Raw genomic sequence first — 24,622 nt, forward strand, 5'->3', positions numbered from 1 at the left:
CTAATGGTGCATAGCTGGGCTGGACGGACACAGTGCTGTCCTCATTAGCCCACACTGCAGCACGCTGCTCATTAAAGGTACTCGCCAACAGTATTTGCGGTAACAAATTGTTCAACCTTGTCAGCGCGTATTTCGCAAAGGATGTGAACAGCCTTTTGATAGGGCTGACAGCTGGGCTATTGGTCAGCGCGCTCCGCTGCAAATCTTGGAACCTAAGTTCGATTCTCGGCCACGGATAACATCAGTGGCAAGTGATGTCTCGCGCTTCTTCACGACCCGCGGCGATCAGTATGGTGAAGTCCTCGATGGCCAAACATCTCTCATGGCCTGAGAGGCTATGCAGAGGACCCTCATCCAGCAGTGGATTGACAATGGCCTTTCCGATATTAGGAAGGCACTGGCGCTATGCATTTTCAAATCTAGACTGGAAATCAATTTATTTCGAACTGCTTTTTGGTGGTTAGTTTGTTGTCCTTCCCCCGCACCTCCGATTAGCACGGGTGGCTATGTATGGTGCGAAAGAAGTTCAACATGCATAAGTGTACGTGTACACTATGACCGTGGTCCTCAACCTTGTTTGGCTACTGTACCCCTTGTTGAATTCTGTTTCAAACGAGTAGCCTGACCTAATATGGTTCTGAAAAATAAATGTACGAGTAACGATCGTAGATATTTTAACCAGTTGTCTATTTTGTGGGGTTATCCTAACTAGCTGGTGCCTGCATCCGAAAAAAAACAAACAAACGGAAGCTCTGCATGTGTGACTTAATTTATTTGTGCTCGCTGGTTACTTTTTCGAAACCGCATTGTTTACGTTTAACGAGTTTAGAAAGGTATTTTATATTGTTCTAGGTTACCATACGGATTAATATTCCATTGTAGTTATTTTCTATTGGCACATTCATGCACAATTATTCACCAAACGACCGTCATGCATGATGTAATTTCACACATTGCCACCCCTCGGTTGAGAACTACCGCTGAGGCCACGTTTGAAGATGACCTTCGAGTTGGCAGTTTGCGGCGAGGGACTTTGCCCCTTGCTTCCCACGCAGCGAGCTGGACGCGGCAGCGGCGACCCTGGAGCGGAGGCGGGAGGAGCGGCTGGCCGGCGCGCACCAGGAGCGGCGCCGCGTGCGAGGGCTCCTCTCGGGGCAGGGCACCCGCCTGGCGGAGCTGGCGCGCCGGCTGGACGAGACGGGCGCCGGGCACGGCCGACTGCTGCGGCAGCACGCGCAGCTGGAGCGTGGCGTCCGCGTGGCACAAGCGCTCCTCCTTCTCCTCCTCAGGAGCGGAGGTCCTCCCGTTCACGTTCACCCGCATAAGGAGCGCAGCTCACTTGAGCCTTCGACCGTGGGCTGTGGCCGTGCGTGACCGTGCGAGCGCGCCGCTCTCGTGCAATGCTCCTCCTCCCGGGTTTTATTGCGCTGTCCAGAAGGCCCCAATTTTTTTTTTGGCTCTCCGAAGGTGGGTTTCGGCTTGTGCCCACGCGTGTTGTTTGGGCCTAGGCTGTCTGACATTGGGCTCAAAGTGCTGGGAGCTTCTTCCCGAAGAAGAATAAGGAGAAGCGTACGCCAGCACGCGAAAGTGAAATGTCAGACATCGTGCCAAATAGCAGCCGGTAAAACCCATAGATACAACGGGGAGCGCTGCAGCACAACAGCGAAAACCAATGCAATTGTAACGGACGAGCGTATTTGATATTGAAAAACACAACAGCAATGCGTGCACCGTCTGCTTTCCTGGTGAGCAAGGACATAGGTCCGTGCTCCCGTTTCTTCTCGCGTGTTGCTGGGTTCTTCCCGTGCCATGTTCTTTCCCTCGTGTTCGCGCGAATCATTAGTTACGTGACTATACTGGCAACCTGAAGATCACCTTGCAAGGGAACAGAGTGTGGTCCTTGCAATGTGCATGATGTTGTTGTGCACTGTAGAGCCACGGGCGTCACATTTTGCTTTCAGGGCACATCGTCAGCTTAACTCACACACGAACATTGGACGTTTTTTTTTCCTCATCGAAAATGAAACATTATAAGCAAGAACATTTTGATTGACGAAAACAAATTCTCCCACTGGTCAACTCGCCGTCTTCACAGTATTTGTATTCAATGGCTTAGTGTTTTGCCAATGAAGATGTGTTATATAAGCTATCTATACGACGAATTCAGCAAAATACATATGTAAACAGATGTGTGCGTGTGTTGCAACACACACACTCACACTTGCTTATTATAGATTGGAATTTACGATGACTCTTGGCCTAGCCTGTCAACCCACCAGCAAGGGTTTCAGGTGACCTAGAACAGGAAATTTCTTTAGGGTGCCTTGTTTGTAGATGTTGGGCTGTTTAATGTCTCACCGGTCCAGTCGCCTGACGTGGCCTCTTTATAGAGGGAGCCCTCTTTGGGTTAAATGCCTCGCTCAGTTCTGTGCCTTTATAATGGAGGTTGTTTTGGTCTCTTTGGCATAAACATAAATGTGTGATTAACCCGACACAGCCAATTAGTAAAGTTTGTAACGTAAACAAAACATACCAATTGGTTACTACTTCAGCACACCGGTGTGTAGGAGAGTAAACTCACAACATTTACAATTTGAGCACGATGTTTTGCTGGTGTTTACAACCAGCTTCATCAGGCGATTTGCCTCAAGTAGTAACTAATTGGCACGTTTTGTTTACGTGAAAAAGCCTTACTAAAGCAATAATTTTACAATTTGAAAAATGCCTTTTAAAGTTATCAGCGTGTAAGGCAGATAATATAGTTACATTAGTAAATAATACACGTCCAAATATGTCAGTTATGAAGCAATCTTCTACTCGAAAATAATTACACAGTATTTTTGACAAATAAGACATGTGTACGTGCATGGAAAAAATAGCAACATCAACAAGTTTCGATGCTCTCAGGAAATCAAGCGATTATTCATATTTGGCAGTCCTAACCTTCTGTAAAATGTTCACGTTTTACACAAAATCGGTTATAACGACTTTTCATTCACAAATGCAGTGCTATAGCCTAACCTGATATTGGCAGCACGCTGGTAGAACAAAAATATGCTTCTGCATAAGCTTCCACAAAGGGGGAAGGAGCACAATTAGGCAATGTTTTCTGTACAGCTGCCTTTCTGTACGGCTGGGTTGTAAAGTGATTGGACAGACGAAGGGATAATTGGGTTACACCTTTTGCCAGTTTCTTTTGCCCTTTTCAGTGAAGAGGTAGAGCCAGCAACTCACACATCACGTGGGACTGGTGCATCTGTTCCGTATTAAACAAAACAACTCCCTGTAATGACCATGCTAAAATTCCCTCCATGTCCTATGCGGTATTGGAAGGATTTCAAAAGCCTAAAATAAATGGCTAAGCAGATGGCATGAGAGTGAATTCGAGCGCTTTGTGCGCCTTAGATTTTGCTGACATTAAACAAAATGTATTTGCTGCATGTAAAATAACAATAATTCCAAACGAAAGCAGTTTATAAATGAACAACATTTTCACGCAAGTGAATCGTAGGGTTCCCATAAGCAAAATAAAATAGGCCTCTAAGTTATTTTGAGTTTGTTACATTTGAAAGTGTCCGATACATGTTACATGTTGTTTATAGTGCCTTGTTCAGTCAATGTATTTTCTTTCACAGATTTTGAGTGAAACACATGTGTACGATAATAATCCAATTTTGTATTCACATAAGCTGATAATGTTAAAGTAAAACCAATGATTTATCACGTGTCAAATTATATGCAGCACATTAAAGATTTAACTCATCTTTAGTCAAATCTTATTTGAAAAATACTTGTATTTAATGTGTCACTATGAAAAAAAAAACCTCATCGTTCATTTATATATATCAGCAGAGAGCTAATCAGCCAGGTGGTGACGGTAAAGCGTGCAACTCGCAGCAATTGGCAGGTTGCGAGTTCAAATCCTGGTCGGGAGTTACTGCAGTCCATCATCCCACTGGGGTCAATAAAGTGGGGAACCCTTTTCGTGGTGAAGTCAACAGTGGTTGTTCTACGGATAGACTCGCCCACCACCGCAGGGACGGTAAATTTCCACCACTTGTTCAGGGCTGCAAAGAGCAGATGAGCAACCGCCTAAATGCTCAGGAAATTACTTGAACAGTTTTTTTTGCAAGTCTCATAACAACATTCACCGTTATAAATCACTCAATCTAACTGATATTGAAAAGCGCCTACATGAAGACTAATGTGTAATGCGTGTTTGGCGATATTACGTCGCCAGCATGCCATTTCTCATTAGTCTGTTTCGCAGATCGCGGTGCCTGTCATCTCGTGTCCGTCTAACGAGGGCACCGCACTTCTGCAGGCAACGAGCCCCGGGCCGGTGATTGCGGAGAGATTCTTCGCTCGGGAGGCACGGTCAGCGGAGTGTACACCATCCGGGTGGCCAACGCCAGCCGTCCTGTGAAGGTTTGTGAGGAGATCAAAAAAAATAATGTCTTGAATGATAAAAAAATAAAATAATAAAATCTGGAACAGAAAATGACATATTCCAAACCCGTTGCTAAAAGACATCTCTGTCACTGGGGGCAATTGCACACTCGGGTAATTGCACAGCCCATTTCCACACGAAGGGATTCATCGTAACCGCATCCACGTTAGCGAACGGAACAGTTCTATAATTGGACTGGTGGAGCATGATTTCCTCTTTGACTACTGTACAGGGTGCTTCAATTTTTGTTTTACACTTATAAGGGACTATCGTTTTCTTTAATTGAAAAAGGACGGATAATACACTGTAACATGATAACAAATGTCATGTTAATATCTTCAAAAAGTCAACGAGTCTCCACTTGTTCGCCATCGTTGTCAACACGTGGCCTGGAATCTTCTCCAGGTGATCTCCAGAGCCCGGAGGCAGCAGCGCATGTCACGTGGCCTTGTTACAAATTCTCCAAAGTGTTCACATTTTTTTGAAGCACCCTGTATATACTCTGATTTTTTCGGTAAAGTCACGTAGATAGAAAAAAAAAGAAATACATATCACGACATTTCGATCGCAACACAAAGCGGTCGTCCTCAGGCAGAAAAAAAGAATCCAGCAGTGGAACTGGCTGAGGACGACCGCTTGTGTTGCGATCGAAACGTCGTGATATATTATTTTTTTATTTTATTTTTCGACCTACGTGACTTTACCGAAAGAACCAAAGAGTATGGATTCCTGCAGTCACGAAAGCTTCAAATCAACCCTGTATATATACACATATATATTACTTTCATCCCTCATACCAGAAACTGCTGCTAAAGCACTGGCCAGTGGAGAGTTACTTAGCAGCGCACTCTCGGCGGGAGTGTTCACCCGGTGTTTGATTTTCGCCGATGCGAATTGCACAAAGCTTCCCAAAGCACAAAAGCTGGCCACTGTACAAATGCAGGGCCGTCTAACAATAGTTTCAGAGCGAATCCGATGGGAGTCAAATTCCCTCGTTATGTGGTGGCACGTGGTTCTATTGTAAACAAACGAACGTGCGCAAAACAAATTTCAGTGCAGATTTCACCTGCATAAAATACATATAAATATGCACAATTTGTAAGCTGCAAGGATTATGGCTGACCACGCCACACCACACAGGGACCACACGGCTGAAATGATTGTATTTGCTCTTTAAATGCAACCAATGCATTCTATATCAGGGTAACAATGATGCTCCTCCTGATCTCATTACTTGATTATCATCCAGTGTGATTGCCCTGCTTAGAATAAAATCATACGTTTGTGCATTCCATGCATTACGATTTTTATTCATGTAAATGCAATTATGATGTGAGCTGTATAAGCATTTGCTTTGATTATATCAGTGAGTTGAAATATAGCTAATGGTTCCATATTCATGTATTTGTGTTTACCAAGGCAAAATCGTTGTTATTTATTGCTCTGCTGTTGCAATCCATGTTCTCACCCCGAAGAGATTCCTCACGATGCCTAGGGCCAAATCAACCTGATCTTGGAAGCTAATCATGCTTCAGCCTGGTCAGTACTTGACTGGGAAACTGTTTGGAATGAACAGGCATTATACGCTTGGACTGCTAGGTAGTCAGGCGACAGAAGAGGAGCAATGGATTCCTGAATCTATCTCGTATGAATGGGTCTATCTTCTGGCCACTGGCGGAGCACACGCGCCGAATAAAAAGCAAGGGACAAGTCCTTACTTACTAACAACTCCTCTATCATTTTTCATTGCTGGAGGGGTTTGCCCCCCCCCCTACCTGAAAATCCTGGCTCCGCCATTGCTTCTGGCACTCCCAGTTTTCTTCAACGTGTCAAAAACTCATTCGTGGCCGAAACTCAAGTGGACCAAGGGTCCTCTAAAAAAAACGTCAACCACGGCTTTCATGGGTTAACGACCTCATCATTATTATTGGCCGGCTAACTAGACGATTGTTGTTCTGTTGTCGGTTCTGTTGTTACTTTTGAGCATCGCCCTTACCCACTTACCCACGTGTCTCTCAGGTGTACTGCGACATGGACACGAGTGGTGGGGGGTGGACTGTGATTCAGCGCCGGCAAGATGGGTCGGTAGACTTCCACCGCTCGTGGCAAGAGTACAAACTGGTGAGAGGATACCGTTTAGATGGGAAGATGCCTAAGCAATTCGCAACCTTTCACAAAGCTCTTCAAAAATGAAATCAAACGCCTGCCTTTAGTTTTGTTCATTTGTTTCAGTTTAGCGATTTTTTTTCCTTCTTCCTCCCAGCAATTATGACGGAGAAATGTGACCTGAGATGGCCCATTTCTGAACCATCAATTATATTGAAAGCGATAATTACTGTGGCTAATAAAGCTCCTTCCCAGCAAATAAAATGAGCTTAACTGACATTGAATAAAAATGATTTTGTGTCCAACCATTTATATGTGCTGTACCAGCATGACAGAGGTCTATTTTAATTATGTTGGAGCAACTCCTGCAACTGTAATTTTTGGTTTCTTTGGCTTTGACCTTACAATCGCTTGGGTCAGTGGCTATGTACGTGGTGGCTTTTTGGGATTTATTTTGACAAGGAGAGGCTATGGAATGGATGGACCCAAAGGGTGGCGTGAAGAATGTTGGCCACAAGATCGATTGTGATCCGTGATTACGTTCGTGCAGCAGTGATGAAGCTGTACTATGCATCACATTGCTCCTCACCCCTTCTCTCAGGGTTAGGAGCAGTAGGTGGATTAGGAGCAGTATGATGCATAGTGTATTAGTGATGAAGTTGCACTGTCCATGATACTCCTCCTAACTATCCTCTCGATTATACCCCAAATATATATTTTCACCACAGCAGTTGGCAGTAATATAGACGCACACACTGTTAACAAGACTATTTCCACCATCATAATTATTCACCACTGTCATAGGACTGAATGAGTAATGTATTAATGTTTTATCCACGGGCCCCAATTCACAGCTGGTGTTAAAGTATATATATGTTTTTGATTTAGCTTATGTTACAATACATATCGCCACCTCTACACAACGACAAAAAGTGGCTGAAATCATAGCGATAAGTAGTGGCAGTAAGGCAGATGAGTAAAGGGTTCTACTGTCTGCATACACACTCAGCACGTTCATCAAAAGCACTGCCCTCAGGAACAAATATATATATTATATATAATAGGTGACATTTCAGGTAATGCTCCTCCTTCATATTTACTATTGCTGCTTCGGTGTTCAGAATTGCTTTATACAGCTCGCCTGGGTGTTTTCAGGGTGTACTCCGTGTTGTTCGGCATGATGTCTGATATTTTTCTCCACGTGCTCAAAGCTTCTTCACAAATTTAGGCTCTCTGGAACTGGATAAGAGAAATGTATTTAAAAAAAAAATAATTACTGTAATGATATTTTCTTTATCAATATTCCGTAACTTTGTCGCTGTGTAGTATGCCCCACAAATACAGTTTACTGCCTGGGTGAATTCCAGTTTCTTAATTCCTGGTTAACGTTTCTAATATATAGATGATGATAACGACATGACAGCAGTCTTTAAATATTATAAATAGTGCACACTCTATTTGGAGTATTTGTTTAACGGCTTGTTCACAAGACTGCTCGGCTTTCACGAGAGGGTCCATCTCTACGGTATTTGGCCTACTCTTCCATGCTGGCAAAACTTCTTGGAAGACATGGGAGTACCCACTCTTCATCCCACAATGCGCGATCTAACTGTTTGACTAGTTGAGTTTATTTTTTGCACGTGGATGCATTTCACACTTCTGATTTACGCTAAATGAGTAGTGATCCAATTTCAGATGCTCATTCCTAACCGTTGTTTCAAACTGCTCTGTGCTCTGTGTTGCTAACCGCGGGCCCAAAGGGCTTTGGGCTGCCGTCTGGCGAGCACTGGCTGGGTAACGAGCTGATTCACCAACTAAGCAGCAACAAACCGAGCCAGCTGAGGATCATGCTGTGGGACTGGGAAGGCCATTCTGCATATGCTCACTACAGCGACTTCCAGCTCGCCGGCGAGAGACAGAACTACAGGTGGCTATGCACAAATCCTGCGACCAAATCTTCCAGAATGCACCCAAGAGATCTCATCAGATCTTGGAAGCTAAGTCGGTTTGAGCCTGGATAAGTGTTTGGATGGGCGACCCACACCATGTGCAAAAGACAGGTGTAGTAGGTGCTGTGAGCCGGAGAGGACAGTGCAGCCAAATCCATTGCGCTACCACACCACCTTTACCAACTCGCACTCACCAACGTGGTTGAAGTCTGGCCAAATCGCTTTCACAGCTCGCAAGGCATGGTACAGCCCTTATCTAGCGGTGGAACGATAAAGAGCTCTACTTTATAAAACGTTATCTTTTTCACGTAATATTAACAATGTCATTTGTTTCTCCAAGAAAGCCTCACTGAATCTGAAGGCGATTTCTTTGGAGGGTCTTGCATTAGGATGCTCGCAAATTCGATCAATAAGTGCAACGTTTAATGTGGGAGGAAACTGGAGTATCCATATAAAACTGGCACATACAAGGAGAAAACAATCAGAGTTTGGATTCAGTGCACATGCTGTGATGTCATCCCCTGGCCACCTTGCAATACATTGGGTTTGGCTGTCTGACAATTTGTGTGATCTACCAATAAGTGACTGTTTTATGATAATAAAAGCCGATACAATTATATGGGAGATATATTGGCGATTGTACGAGATTATAATTGAAGATAAAGGACAATCTCATTTCAAGAGTGTCCTAGATTTATGTTTTTCTATCTCAGTATGCTGCCAGCTCATATTCTACGCCTTTGTAACATTTTAGTAAAATTGAACTACAGTAGTATTTTACAGCCAACACACCACAAACGAAAGCTAACACAGCAAGACTTTTGAAATGAGGGTGTCATTGGCCTAAAATACTAAAACACTGTTTTCTAAAGATTATAAGGCGCTCCATAAAGTAAGACTCAACCCAATTTTAGTTTTCCTAGCGTCAATACAGTTATACAAATCAGCTCACACACCAATACCCATACTTGCCATTCACCACGAAGTCATGGTGGCGTTACCACGGCGCCTGTGCCAGGCTAGGTGCACCTTGAGGCTACGTGAAGTGTCGAAGGCTCGCTGACAGGAGGTCACGGGACAGACCCAGGTGCCATGGGTTGGCTGACTGAGATGACTGGCTGATGCACCCAGCTGTAACCCCTACTGTGCCAACTCGCTGTATTTTATCCGCCCGGCGCTCCGCTCGTTGTTGTGAGCATCGCTCCTCTTGCCCTCCGTTGTTGTTGGAGGGCGACTGCCTCCAAATGCCCAGTAGCGTCCTTCACGAGCCTCCTCCACAGATGCCGATCTTGGTTACACACGCACACAAGAAAGACAAAGACAAAGACCCCCCATATAGCCTAAACAGACTGTTGGGGCAAGTGCTGTTAACGAGCACCTTTGAAAGCCGGCACGGCACACGAGGGGGTGGGTGGGCCAACAGCACGCCCGGCCGCCTTTGTCTCCCGAGTGGCGATATTTACACATCGCACGAGGTACTTATTTGAGGCCGAGTCGACTTAGGGGAGGCCCAAGACCGGTTCAAATAATCGTCACCAGTGTTGGCTGTGAGCGGGAATCGAATTCGGGTCGCCGGGTTTGTAGCGCTAACTGCTACACTACCGCCCCCCCCCCCACACACGCACACACAGCATGCACACGCAGAGTACCGGATTATAATCAAACGCACCCCAACATTTTACCAATAAAATACAGGGGTACAAATAAAGTGCGTCTTATAATCCGGAGCATACGCGAATCCCCATTTGTGTTTACGTCTTGGGAGCAGTTCTGTGTTTGCTGGTTACGCAGACGGGCACTACTAGGAGGATTGCATATCTGCCCCTACTCAGAGCTGCCAAAACAAATGTTTGCACATCTGGGAGCATTTACGACCACTGACCCTGACGGGCATCGGGACCCTCACAATGTACGGGGCTGCCAAGAGCCCATATGCCCGCCCATGGCAGACACACAGCTTGTCGGTAATGCGTGAAGGGGGCAATTGCCATAGCTGGTAGATTAGCTCCTACCGATGCTGCTGAGTGCTTCTGCAAGTGCAAATTGCACGAGTGAGCGTTGTGGTTTTTTATTTATATAGGTCACGTTCCCTCGTCGATATCTCAAGTTTCAGGATGCATTGTACGTGCACGCCTTCTATATCAGCGATATACATTGATGTTATCCAAGGACACCACTGAATCAGAATCTCTATTTAGACTGGAGTTGTGAAGCTATTTTCCACAGATGTCCAACTGAGCAAATTCTTCCTCCTCCTCTCCACAAAATCACAGATGGTGAGAGGCCAATCCATAGACCGTGGGAGAATCCCAGGTCAATCAGACCGACTGGATAATAATACTTGTAGAAAATAGGCCTATGGATAAAACAAATTCTGGACATCTGTGAGAACTACTGGACATCTGTGAAAAATAGCTTTTTAGCTCATCGGATTCCTCCAGTATAAATACACATTTGCTGGATGTAAAATTCGACTAAATACAGTTGTCAAAAGGTGTAAATACAATTAATTTAATTTGCGGTATTTCCAATCTGCGAAAAATACCGAATTGAATACAGCTCCCTGGCGTGTGCCTGTGGGTTCTTCTGGAGCTGGATAAAGAAGTTCACCGGCATGTGGAGCGAAACGGCGGACATCGTGTCGTACGCCGCAGGGTACAAACCTGAAAGATCATGGGCATAGCTGTACAGCACAGCACGGTAGTAGAATGAAACACAGCTGTACAATCAAGCTTGCGTAAGCAAATTGTTTTCGCGTTAGTGTTAGCACATTTGTTTCACTCGTACAAACACCCGGTCATTTTGTGCTGCACTATCTTTGCAAGTCGCAGAACTACTACGACGACTAACTTTAAGGGCAAATTCATGAACCAATTGACAGGGAGCCCACGTGTGTCCACACGTGGGCTCCCTGTCAATTGCAGCCTCGTGTGGAAAGGGCCTCTGAGAAGCGCCTGGGTGTCCCGAGCACCCGAGAAACACTGCGCCCATGCCCACCGCTCACCACCTCAGCGGCCCAAAAATCGCCCTCGCCAAGAAACGTTGACTTCCCTGCTTCGTCTGTTGCAGCAGTGAGCTCAACGGCGAGCTGTTATTTGGTTCCACTGCCTTTGGCTTTGATTTGGTTGTCAGATCCTTGAAACAGTTCCCATCTAATATTACACAGTTAACAAGCTATGATTTCGAGTGTTATAAATGTATAGCGATGACCAATGCTTTACGAGGTCCATAACAGAGATTTTTTTGGAGAGGCCCTCGTACATATATAAATGTGCCGTTAAAACCCGCCACCGCCCGACACAGCCAATTAGTAAGGTTTGTCGCGTAAACAGAACGTGGCCAATTCGTTGCTAGCACAGCACACCGATGTGTTGGAGAGTAAACGCACAACATTTACAATTCGAGTATGACGTTTCGCCAGTGATTACAACCAGCATCGTCAGGCTACAGCCAGAGTTGTGCTGCCGATAGAAGCTTAAACAAACAAACAAACCAGAGCTAGCATACTGCTTGCGTTGGGGTTTCACGGTTGTGCTGTTAAGCCCTCCTGATGCGTCTGCCGGTTATGCCGCGCGTTGCACGATGTCCGATGTTTCGGAAGCTATCCGGTTCCAGCACATTGGAGTGGTAAGTCGGACACATAGCCGCGCGAAGGTGGTGGTACAATCCGAGCGCTATAGAGCAATCGTAGACTCCGCAGCAACAGTCTTCAGCCGAGTGGTCTGTTTCCAATCAAAAAGGGAAACAATTATGCAATCGCATTCAGACGGGGTCAGTAGGTTTTATTTTTTGTGTGCAGGCTCCTAATAAGCGGTGCGCGTTGCTCCTATCAAGCTCCAATCGTGGGAGTTGATTCCCGTTTGCTAACGCTGAGGCGACCCTGTAACAAACGCGGATGTTTATGACCGCGCTTTTCATCTGCAAAGCAATACACTTAACCCCTCCGCCACTTGATGTCGGGTTTGTCGTTTGAATGCCACATCATGAGCTTGAGACGGGACTTTACAAGCCGACAGAGAGTGGGTCCAGGACTGCGTTTATTGCAGTTTTAAGACGAGTAAAGTGTAGCTTAATCTCCTTGATACAGTAAATACTGCGTAATTAAATTGTATTTACACGAACATTTATATTACACGATATCATTGAAAAAACATTGCTCTTTTTACTGTTGTTTCAGCATGAAGCTTGTTTTTATTTTAACTTATAATGTGCTTATCCTTCATCGTTCTCTTGCGTGCCTTCTTCCTCTGCCCTATTACTGTATTCTCTGGACTATTATTATTAGATGTATTTTATTTCGCTATATTTTAAATCAAATGTTTTATGATCAGTTAGGTTTATGTGTGCGAGAGAGAGAGAGAATTTGATCAGAATAACTTCATTGACACCGGAGGACACGTTTTGGATATACTGTGTCTTACAATTCGGAGCATCACATGATCAGGAGAATAGGGTAGTACAATTCATTATGGCAAAGAAAACGTGTCACAACAATCAATATGTGGCATTCGGTGTGGGGTATGTGTCTGTGCCCTAATGAGCAGATATTTTTCGTGTCACCAGATTAAAAAAAAATAAGAGCGCTGATATATTTTCTCAGGCTTCAATGTGATTCATCTGTGCACTCAGTGGCCCTCGGAATAAGCAAACCGATACAATCTTAGGGGCACACGCAGCTGCAGGGACGCCAGCATTCTTAAAAACACGTGCGATAAAATATCACCTCAAATGGAAATCTTCATGAATAGAAGATAATTAACATGATTAATTCGCCTATCTCTAAAATGATGAGCTCTCTCAACTCGACCTTGTCTGAATCGCTCTTCTTTCATCTCACGCCATCTCTCTTGTCTATATCTCTTCTATCTCACTGGGATCTAATTCATGAAGAGGGGGCTTCCAAAAATAATTTCTGCTTCGGGCTCGCACCGCCACTGTGTGCACAAAAGAGAAATGACTCGAATCATGCAAATTATCCATTGGGACATTTCCCAGTCACTATGCCTTTGCCGTTCCCAATTCACGGTGTGCTGTGTTTCTCCCCACTTTCCGTGCTTCTCCCTGTTGAGGCTCCTTGTCAAGGGCTACTCGGGCACGGCGGGCAAGCACAGCAGCCTGGCCCAGGGGGGCATCGACTTCAGTACCAGGGACGCGGACAACGACAACTGCCCCTGCAGATGTGCGCAGATGAGCACAGGAGGTGCGAGCGAATGGGTTAGACTCCATGGCCATTCGCGATGCCGCTGCGGTGGCGGTCGTGGTTCGCACACCGGACTCGCTACCCGGAGGTTTGCCGGTTCGGGTCGATGTCCTCGCGTTGCCGCTGAAACAATGGGGGCACGTTTCTAAAATCGCCCCTCCTTTGTCCACCCAGCGGTGTACACGGGTGCACCACGGTTAGTTTATTGGCAGGTCACGCGTGGTTGAGTAAAGTGTGGGTACTGCCACTTCTTCCAAGACGTCTGGCAAGCACGGAAGAGTAGGCCAAAATTACCCTCCAGACGAACTGTCCTGACCTCCTCCTGGTAGATGCCCTTCTGCAGGCAATGGCGTGTTCATGCAATTGCGGATCTGCACACGTGAGCGAGGTGGAGTGCCCGCATCAGCTGTGGTCGACAAGGTCCGTTGGGCAACTGAGAGTGTTTCCACCGAGTTCACATTCAAGTTGTTGGACACAGCTGACATGGGCACCAGGGAGAGCCCTGTGAGGCTCCTCTCTCAGTGCACTCGTATGAGTGCAGGTTCGTGTATAGCCTGTGGGAAGGATGGTGAGCGGCTTGTATGGGCAATGCACAGCATGCAAATATACTCCATACATGTTTTGCATGATGAAATTGAGACTACGTGGCTGAGAAATGAAGATCAAATCATGTATAAGAGAGACGATTGAAAAATTACCAGTTTTGTGTGGCATGAACCCAACGCTGCATCTTATTGTAGATATGAAGGTTGCCACTTTTGACCAAATATCATCATACGTTACGTTTATAGAGTGCCTTATCTCAAGGCACTTTACGTAATTTAACGTACGGTGATAAAAATGTAGTGCTTTAGATGGCGGGGGCATGCTTCAAAATTCGTCAGATCGCAGAAGCTAAGCGAGGTAAAAAAAACTGGCTAGGTTTGTTGATTAGTGACCAGCATGCGTAGAACAGGTGTTGCAGGCAGCTGTTGGGTATACTTTGTCAGCAGAGGGCCGTGCAGCAAAATAATAATAGCACACACTTTGCGAATGGGATGCAATGTTCGAGACCTCTTGAGGTGCAGAGCCAGGACTCAAAGTTCCTCTTGCGCCAAACCTGGAGAGGCAGACCCTTGAGCTAATTGCGTTTTATTATGAATATTATGAAGGCCTTGAGCTATTGCTTCAAGGCGGATGGTGCTTTGATGCTGCGCGTGTGCAGCATCCCGTACGGCTAGGCTCCCCACGTTTACCAACCCATGCTGACCAGCATTGTAAAGCCTGACAAATAATGCATTGACAAAAAGGAGGTGCCTGTTTCTATTTTAAATTGAAAATGCTCACAGACGAATAGATTCCAATGGTTTGTGCGCGTGTGTAAACCAATGTTTTTACTGCATTCCTAAATGGGCTAATTTACATATTTATGTGGATACAAGCCCTGTGTATTGCTCGTGATTTCTTTTTGCATTTTTTTAATATTCATCGCCGAACAAAAAGTCAAAGTGTGGGTTGACTTGAGTTCCTTGTCCCGAGGCTGGTTATTCGTATTCGTTTCCAACAATAGTTGGTCATGATTCTTTCTGGCAGCCAGATGCCACATATAATGTGTGTATGTATCGACAGGATACGCGACACTATCAATTCCCCACACACACACACACTATCTCTTTCTGTCTCTACTCAGCCAGCCTGGGAAGGAAAATAACGACAGCAAATACAGCGTAATGGGAAAACAATGCAACATGTGGATATCATGCTATTTACAAGGGATTTTCATGGTGCATTGATTCTCCAGTACTGCTGAGCTACCAGGCCCGGTCACTTAGTGATTGAGCGAGCGGCTCGCAATCGAAGGTTGAGAGTTCAAATCCTGGTTGGGGGTTGACTAAAAGTGATTGATCCCCTAAAATAGACTCTACCCCATCATAACAATGTAAAATTTTCACAACTGGCTCAGGGCCGTGTACTGTAGATCAAGCACCGCCTCAATGCTCATTTGAGTAAAAAATCACTGTGAGTTGTTTTGATTCTGAAGCTCATCGCACTGCATGTGTTTCAATTCTAATGTCGTATGTAATTGTTACACATAACCCCCCACTGAGCAACTCGAGGCCACTGCATTCATTACAATGTAAAGTAAAAAAAATAATTGATTTGTGACCCTGAATTGTAACGATCCGTTGAATTACAAGAGACAAATCATTACACTTTACTATTTGCTATTTAATTTGGTAATAGTAGATGATCGGTGACTAATAATAATATGTATATAAAATACATTTAAAAGGGTATTTTTTTAGCTTTCATTTAATTATACACACGAATGGCCATTTGGAAACAGGCGTGTATTAAGAAAATAAATGTTATGCAAAGGCCTTAACAAATAAAAACACCCATAAGAAAGTGATTACCAAGATTTAGCTACAGACGTAATTACATCGCCGTGGTTCGGGCGATAAGTAGATAATGCCGCTTAAAATTATCCCAAAGTATTTGGCATTTCAGGTTAATGAGTGAGAACAGTTCTAAACCCCATTATGTGCAATTACTGAACAAGCGTGGGTTGTTTCAGCTTCAAGTTAGAAAAATGTTATCAACATGTTTAATATGGTAATTAAAATATTAGATTAATAATACAATAATGGTAATTATTTACAACGAGCCTTTTGCCCATCCAAGATACGGGTGTATTGCGGTAAATCTGAAACTTGCAAGCGAAAATCAGACCGCGACGTGATATTCATTGCATCAATTCGTGTGCAATTTGTAAGGCAGCGGTGACACAGACCTATTTCATTTAAAGGTTATAATCCCTTGTTCATCACGACGTCCTTTTTACTTCTATGTCTCAACAGCGTTATGGAGATCACGTGACGTGAGGGTTCTGCCTTTGTAGTGAGGGTTGTCAGTTGACGCTGAGGAGGGGGGAGGAGGCGCCTCGCCCCCATGTGGAGTGACGTCACCCGCTAATTATTATTAATGTGAGGGGGGGTCCATTTGGAGTACGTCACCTTTTATGATTATTAATGAGGGGGGCTGTTCGATGTGGAGTTACGCCACCTGCTTATGATTATTAATGCGGGGGGAGGGTGCTCCATGTGGAGTGACGTCACCTGCTCATGATTATTAATGCGGGGGAGGGGGGGTCCATGTGGAGGACGTAACCTGTTCATGATTATATTTTATTAATGAGGGGGGCTGGTCGACGTGGAGTGACGTCACTAGCGTTGCACACAGACATTATTGGCTCATTATAGTAGGTAATAATAATGGGGGGTGTCCATTCGGAAGACGTCACCTGCTCATGATTATTAATGAGGGGAGCTGTTCGATGTTGAGTGATGTCACCCGCTCATGATTTTTAATGAGGAGGGGTGGGGGTGTCTATTTGGCGGACGTCACCTGCTCATGAATATTAATGAGGGGGGCTGGCCGATGTGGAGTGACGTCACGATCGTCAAGGACATTCCTGGGTGTTTAGAGTAGGATTTAATGAAGAATGTCAAATTCTGCGTAGTGAGTTAAATGTATGAATACCGTCATCATCATCAATCCACTGCTGATGAAGGCCTCCCAAAGCGACTGCCATCTCTCTCGATCGTGCGACTTAACGATCCTCGAGCACTCACACGTGAGCCGATTTAATCGCTCCATCTCCTTCATAGATGTCCTCTTTGATGTGTTCCGTTAGTGTCCCGAGGCAAAAATGAACGTGCCTTGTCACAATAAAATTACAAGCGCGTACGCATTTTTTCACGCGCAAAAGTTTGATGAAGCAAAGTCGATGAGCCGAAGTCATGTTCTGCTAAAATCATCATTGCGGCGGTGCACATCCACTGTTTACAGTCCTGAGCCACTCTGGGGAATGCCACACATTCCTATGGCAGGTGCCAGTCTATCCAGAGGACAACAGCTCTTGAGTCTCCTACAAAATAGCAATCGTTTTTATTCATCCCAGCGGAATAATGGGCTGAGTCAATCCTCAACCAGGATTTTAACTCGGCGAGCTGCTCGCTTGACCGCTGAAGCTATCTGGCCTTCTAATTAATAAACAGATTCATACATTCGTTTCAAATCGCCTTATTCAGATACTAAGTCGTCAACGCAATAGTTCACATCTGTAGGGTGTGTCATTGAACCATCAAACTAAGCTGCCATCACTCACATTGGGACATTTGCTCCCGTCTTTTGCACATTTCCCGTGTGTTCCTGTGTGTTCCTCTGTGTTCCCGCTGACAGAATCGTTAATCTTCCTGGCTCCCCAGGTTGGTGGTTTGATGCGTGTGGCCCTTCTAACCTCAATGGTCTCCACTACACCTCTGGGAGAAGAAGCCGGCGTTTGAATGGGATCAAGTGGCACTACTGGAGAGGGGGGAGCTACTCCCTCTCGCGCACCTCAATGATGATTCGTCCCATAGACTATTGATCCCACGTGGGCCACACGACCAACTGCATTCCTTAAATCATCGAATAATTGTGTGTGTTTGTATATAACGATGTGTGTTATAATGGCCCACCCTTTATTTAACCAGGAGGGTGAAAAATAAAGCTTTTCATACACATGAAACACAATTCCCTCTTTTGCAAGGATGACCTGGGTTATGTTAAGAACAATTTAAGAACACCGTTTTTAATTTGAATATAATAAAGGTTATATTACGTTTTATGATAAATTCATAAACTACAAAATGAATAAAGCCCATTATAATAAAGTTGCTCACGGTACAAAAATACTCAGGCTCATGCTTATTTATTTTAATCAGCGATGGTCAATCCACTGCTGGATAAAGGACTCCCCAAACGGTCTTTTTACATATATATGTTATATATGCAATAATCAATCTAACACCTACACACTAGCTGATTTTATCGCTCCATCTCTTCAGAGGACACCCTCACATGTACGTTTAATTCCTTGGCTGCCACTCTGGTGTTGCAATGTGTAATCCAAATTGAGTAATTTGCAGGTAAGTTTTCAGCATTGGGACGTTTGACCAATGGCAGTTGCATCGTAGGATAATTTTTTGTTAGATGTGCGAAAAAAGTGGAGAACCCATAGGAATCACATGCAGAACAGAGGGAGAACATGTGTCTATTATGTTGAACTTCTTTCGTACCCTGCGTCGCCAACTGTGATAATCGGACGTGCGGGGGGAGGAGGAAGGACAACAAGCTGAACAGACACTCCACGCAGAAAGGCGCCCAAGCCGGGAATCAAACCCAGACATCACGCTGCCACAAATGATATACTGTACATATATATTTTAAGTGCATCCCTCGATTTTGGTAAAGTACTCTTGTCGCTCTGTACATTGTAATGTAAAGATTTAGATATTTATTTAAAAAAAATCTGACATTTTCACCGTATGCCTCGTAGGTTTTAACGACTTGCCTCATATATTTATTAATGTAATATTTGTATAATAGATTCCTCATCCATATTCTTTGGGTCTTTCAGTAAAGTCACTTAGATAGGTTGAAAGAAAATAACAAAAACTACGACGTTTCGACCGCTTGTGTTGCGATCGAAACGTAGTTTTTTGTTATTTTCTTTGAACTTATCTACGTGACTTTACTGAACGACTCAAGTAATATGAATTCCTGCAATCACGAAAGATTTAAGTCATTCTTCATCCAGTTAGACCAAATGACTTCTGTGACCAATGTGGTGTAGGATTTTATTAAACGAGAGTCTTAGAACATTTATACAGGAGCTGTTCAAATTAGGTACTGGAAGAAGACATGAACACTAATGGGAAAAAAATCCTTAATTGAACACTGCATATAATCGTGAGTTTATTTCATCTGAAAATTCCATTTATTGCAATGTGTTGTTTTGAACACATTTGTAGAGGGTGACGGTTGATTGTATTTGCTTTGCTATCTAAAATCTGAGCATTTCTATTATTTGTATAGGAACAAAGTTCATGCATTACCGCGTTAATCATCTGCTGTCGTAGATGCCCGAAGGCTTTTCAGAGTTGCCAGTAAAAACAACACTACCACGGTTTGAGTTATTACATCACCGAGTTAGATTGAAGGCGAGATCTCTTAAACAAGGGAGACCTTACCATTTCACCAACGGTGAATTATTTTCAGTAATAATGCCACAGCAGTTTGCTACCTGATTGGCTCTTTGGTCATTCGCTGGCAGCAGCGCAATTACTTGAGATGTATGACCCCCATTTTATTTCCGGTGAATTCTGTAACAAGTGCAAATGGATGTGCTCAGCAGTGTTCGGACGGCGAGATTTCCTACCTGAGGTTACTCAGCGCAAATAACCCTGAGAGAACTGTGCCTGTACAGAAATATTACAGCTAATATAACGAAGGTCATTTAATAATACAATGTTTTTTTTTACCATGCACGACATTATATTCTTGGTTCTTTCAGTAAAGTAACGTAGAAGGGAAAGAAAATAATAATAAAAATATAAAACAATTAAATTCTCACGACATTTCGACTGTAACACAAGCAATCATTATCAGGTGTGAAAACCACAACAAGTAAATTTGAAAAAAGTGGCGTTTTTTCTAACGTTAGAACCACGGAGAGCGATTTGGCAGTTATTCAGGTGGACGAGTCCATCCATGTTCGGAAAAGGGGAGGGGGGAGACGAAAATAATGGATGCGGTCTGAAAGCCACCGTAAGCGTGAAGAATAAATTAAGACCCGAAATGGTTTATCAAATCCCTCCAATGATTTCTAAGCCAGAATCCATCTTCTCGGTTGAAATTGTCTCTGTGTTTGTATATGTGGATAGCCTCATGAACGAATCTTTCATGGTAGCCAGATGGCTTGCAAAGAACCTCTGTCTTGGAGAAGTCAATGTCATGTGAGCCTACTGAATTATAACAGTGATCTGCCACAGCCGAGGTGTTGGTCCTACCGTGTTTTAGGTCTGCTTTGTGTTCACGAATGCGGTCCGAGACATGTCGTTTGCTTTCTCCAATGTAACTACTACCACAGAGGCAACTTAGTTTGTAGACACCAGGGTACTGTATGTCAGGAATCACATCTTTTACAGACGGAACCAAATCACGGATTTTATGTAATGTGTTGAATCGGACCTGGATCTTGTGTTTATTCAAGATTTTGGAGATCTTTTTTGTGATCCTCGCAATGTAGGGTAAAGTGATGGAATTGAAATGCTCCTCAAGAGGGTCCTTCTTCATGGTTGGAGTGATAGCTTTGCGGATTGTGTAGTCGGAGTAACCATTAGTCTTAAGAGCTTGGTGTACGTGCTTGAGTTCACTGGCTATGTGTTCCTGGTTGGATATGCATTGTGCTCTATGGTGCAAAGTCTTGAGCCCAATGGATATCCGACCAGGAATATATAGCCGGGCAGGTAGCGACGTCGGATATCTTGGTGCCTGGGCACTTAGAGTGTGTGTGGACTGACTCTGGTGGCTAAGCGCCAGCCGCGGACCATGCCTCGAGCAGCAATAGTAAGGGTAGGAGAGCCGGAGGGCAGTAACCCTCCCCCGAGTACGGGAGAGGAGAGCCTCGGATCTCAAGGGAGTGGGTAGACAGAGGGCAGCATCCCCGATATATCCACATATACAAATAGAGACAATTTCAACCGAGAAGATGGATTCTGGCTTAGCAATCATTGGAAGGATTTGATAAACCATTTCGGGTCTTAATTTATTCTTCACGCTCACGGTGGCTATCAGACCGCATCCATTATTTTCGTCTCCCCCCTCCTCTTTTCCGAACATAGATGGACTCGTCCATCTGAATCACTGTCAAATCGCTCTCCGTGGTGCGAACGTTAAAAAAAAACCGCCACTTTTTAATTTTTTTCTTGCTGTGGTTTTCACACCTGATGATGATTGCTTGTGTTGCAGTCGAAACGTCGTGAAAATTTTGTTTTATATTTTTATTATTTTACTGTTTCCCTTCTACGTGACTTTACCGAAAGAACCAAGAATATGAATCCCTGCAGTCACGAAAGCTTTAAATCAATATGCACAACGTTGTGCAGCCACGTAATGGAAAAATCGTTGCGAATTTTTGAGTATTGTTTACGTGAACACGCATTATAACTTTATTTTGGTCGCTTTTCACGTATTCCATTGTAAGTTTGACACTTTTCATTTGTTTTATCCATTACAAATATTAAACTAGATAATTCCTTGGGATAGAACGTTTAATTTGCAAGGGTGTCCCAGGGTGTTGGGACGAATGCATATTGCAAAGATGCAATGACGCGTATATACATGCATTTTAAAATCTACGTGTACGGTATAGGTTTATGTAATGTCATCACACATTTACACTCCACCAAGTACAGGATTCAGTAAGCCAAGGCAGTGGGCATGAACACGATACTGCAATAAATTACATTAAGCAGGGCAGACTGCCTCTTCATATAAAAAGTTCTGTAGCAAGCGTGATTTGAATGAGTTAAGATTACCGATATGTACATATATACCTTATTTCACCAGAAGATGAAATACAACCACTGAGACACGTGGTGCATTGCTAGTTTTCCAAAAGTCAACCTCGATTCAATGTACAGTTTCATCATAGTCGATTGTTTAATAGCTAATAAAAAAAACGTGGCTTTATTCAATCCATACGATGAAAAGCATTGTGATTTGCTGTAGCATTGCTAGCGATTAAACACACGAGTCACATCAACGAAGCGCGTTCCCTTTAAAATGCATTTGGCAAGCCCTTCTCTCACTGTCTGAAGCAAAGGTCACCGCCAGTGAACGGATTCCCACAGGTTGCGTCTGCATGCCCTGACGTGCGGCCAGGCAAGGCAAAGTGGCGGGTCGAAGTGTCTGGATACGCCTGTTGGTTTGTGTTCTTGTCACTCACCTCGTGAATTCCAAAGGGTTTTTTTTGTTTTACTACTGAATCGACTCGGACTTGCGTAGCGCTACGGGAGGAAGGTTTAATTGGTGTTTTATTGGTTGGAACGTGGCCACCGTAGGGTTTACGGCATGAATTACAATTTTAAAAAAGGCCATTGAGTGCCGTTGCTATAATCTGTGTTATTATGACCGGGCGTGTTGGCATACGTCCGGCAGCCCGTGTATTCAAAGTGAGGGTCAGTAGGTCACATTAGTCGATGAAACTGATACACCCATTGGGCTGGGAGTTGGCCAGGAGATGGCAGCACAGCCAATAGATTCCTGAATCCACCGTTGTAGACATTTGTTCGTCCTCGTATGCTTGGGCTTTCTCTGGGCACTTCGGTCTCTTCCCACATGCAAAGCACGCTTTTAAAGGAATTGACGAAATGTCCCGATGGCATTATTAGCACGGACACATAGATTTGTTTAAATTGTCTATATTGTAGTTATAAAGCGAGGCATCATCTGTGTAAACTTGATAGCTGACCTTCAGCCTCCCCTCTTTTGCGCTGGTTGACAAATGAAATATACAGTTACTGAAAACCATCGAGCCATATAAAGGATAGAGAGCCCCCATCTCACAAATGAACAACAGAAAATATGAAATGTTCCGATAAGTCAGTGAGCCACCATAAACTGAGCATTTTTGTCTGCCTCTTTTGTCGTCACGTCTGCTAAAGTTTGATGAGCCAATACTGCACTTGAAAGGTAAACTTTAATGAAAAGCAATGTGTGTGTTCTTTTAAATAAATCACTTTCATCACAGTCAACATGAAATATTATTAACTCGATACCATTTAGAAGCACTTTTGCCGTGAAACTGGCTAATGTTGCAGTGCCATCTTCTGTCCGTTTGGTGGCAACGCATCAATGGGGGCCTGCGTTCGTGTTGGTTTTGTGGCTTGTTTTGGCCACCACTTCGGGCTCCCATGATATAAAACGATGTGGCAGAGGAGAGGGAGTATAATGTTCATCTGGTGTAGAATTGAGTGCGTTTGAAAGCAAATTGCTTCGGACAGTGGGACAAGACCGACGCCCACAGCCCCCTTGAGTCAAACAACAAAGGAGGCAAGTGGTGTTTTTGTTGTTGTTGACAAATGTCTGTGGTCAAACGTTATCGATTCTCATTTTGTTGCCACTTAACTAAGCTATTATCGCAGCAACAACATCGTCATCAGCCATGATCGATCTACTGCTGGATGAATGCGTACCCAGGCCGTTGCCGCTACCTCTCACGATCTTGCATCGAGAGACGCGTTGTAAATTTTTAAACGACGATAATTTACCGAGCATGTGCAGCACGAGCTGATTTCATTACTCAATCTCTACGACGCACGCCTCCAATAACGTGTTAATAACATATGATCGCACGGTCTCGATTTGTCTAGTTGTCTTGTTGAGTAGCTTCTACCCAATAGATTAATCCCGCCTCTCACTCGAGTGATAATGCATCTTTAAGAGTCCACATCTTGAGATGGTGTAGTCATATATCAGCCCTGACCTCGGGTTCTTCAACATTATTGGACAGCCTGAAGGGTTTTGGCGAGGAAGATGGAGCAGAAACGCCATTTGGCCAAAGTCACGGATGATTTGGGAGATTCATATCTTTTGTTTATTATCATTACAAGTGACTTTTGTAAATGACAAAAAGCATTTCCAAAGGGTTTGTTGGCTTTTACCAATTGTTGTTGCTCTCCTTTCACCGGCTTGCGCCACTTATCAAAACTGCTAAAGTTGCCATTTGTTTATTGTGCAGTACACGATACCAGGTAAAAAAAAAGTTCATCATTGCATGTCCGGAGAAACATGGGAGTGTTGCTGATCATGAGGAACGCAAAAAAAAGTGGCAAGCCCCTGATCCTGTCCAGATTTGCAGTGTGGCCATGCTCAAAACACGCAAAGCCACCGTTTGCTGTCGGATAATAATCTCACGTGGTATAATGTCCAAGCGCAAGGTCTGGACATGAGCAAAAGCCTCTCGGGAATTCTCGTCTCGTTGTTCTGCCGTCACGTTCGTGCCTCTTCGTTCTTGTTGTTGGCAACCCGGACGTCTGTCGGATGGTG

The 24,622-nt window shown here is 44.2% G+C and overlaps 1 protein-coding gene across 1 annotated transcript in view; it reads left to right on the top strand.

Moving 5' to 3' along the window:
- LOC116941586 (angiopoietin-4-like) overlaps nt 1-18,423 on the top strand; it is a 28,352-nt gene extending 9,929 nt beyond the window's left edge. Inside the window, exons 4-9 of the mRNA XM_032952778.2 lie at nt 1,056-1,297; nt 4,325-4,428; nt 6,470-6,571; nt 8,317-8,483; nt 13,575-13,705; nt 17,956-18,423. Of these exons, the coding sequence (XP_032808669.1) occupies nt 1,056-1,297; nt 4,325-4,428; nt 6,470-6,571; nt 8,317-8,483; nt 13,575-13,705; nt 17,956-18,116 (907 nt within the window). The 3' untranslated portion in view covers nt 18,117-18,423. The remainder of the gene's footprint in view (nt 1-1,055; nt 1,298-4,324; nt 4,429-6,469; nt 6,572-8,316; nt 8,484-13,574; nt 13,706-17,955) is intronic.
- Nucleotides 18,424-24,622: the final 6,199 nt, after the last annotated feature.

This window comes from Petromyzon marinus, chromosome 12, assembly GCF_048934315.1.
Source record: "Petromyzon marinus isolate PM22_M1 ecotype Great Lakes invasive population chromosome 12, UKy_Petmar_22M1.pri1.0, whole genome shotgun sequence".
NCBI lineage: Eukaryota > Metazoa > Chordata > Hyperoartia > Petromyzontiformes > Petromyzontidae > Petromyzon > Petromyzon marinus.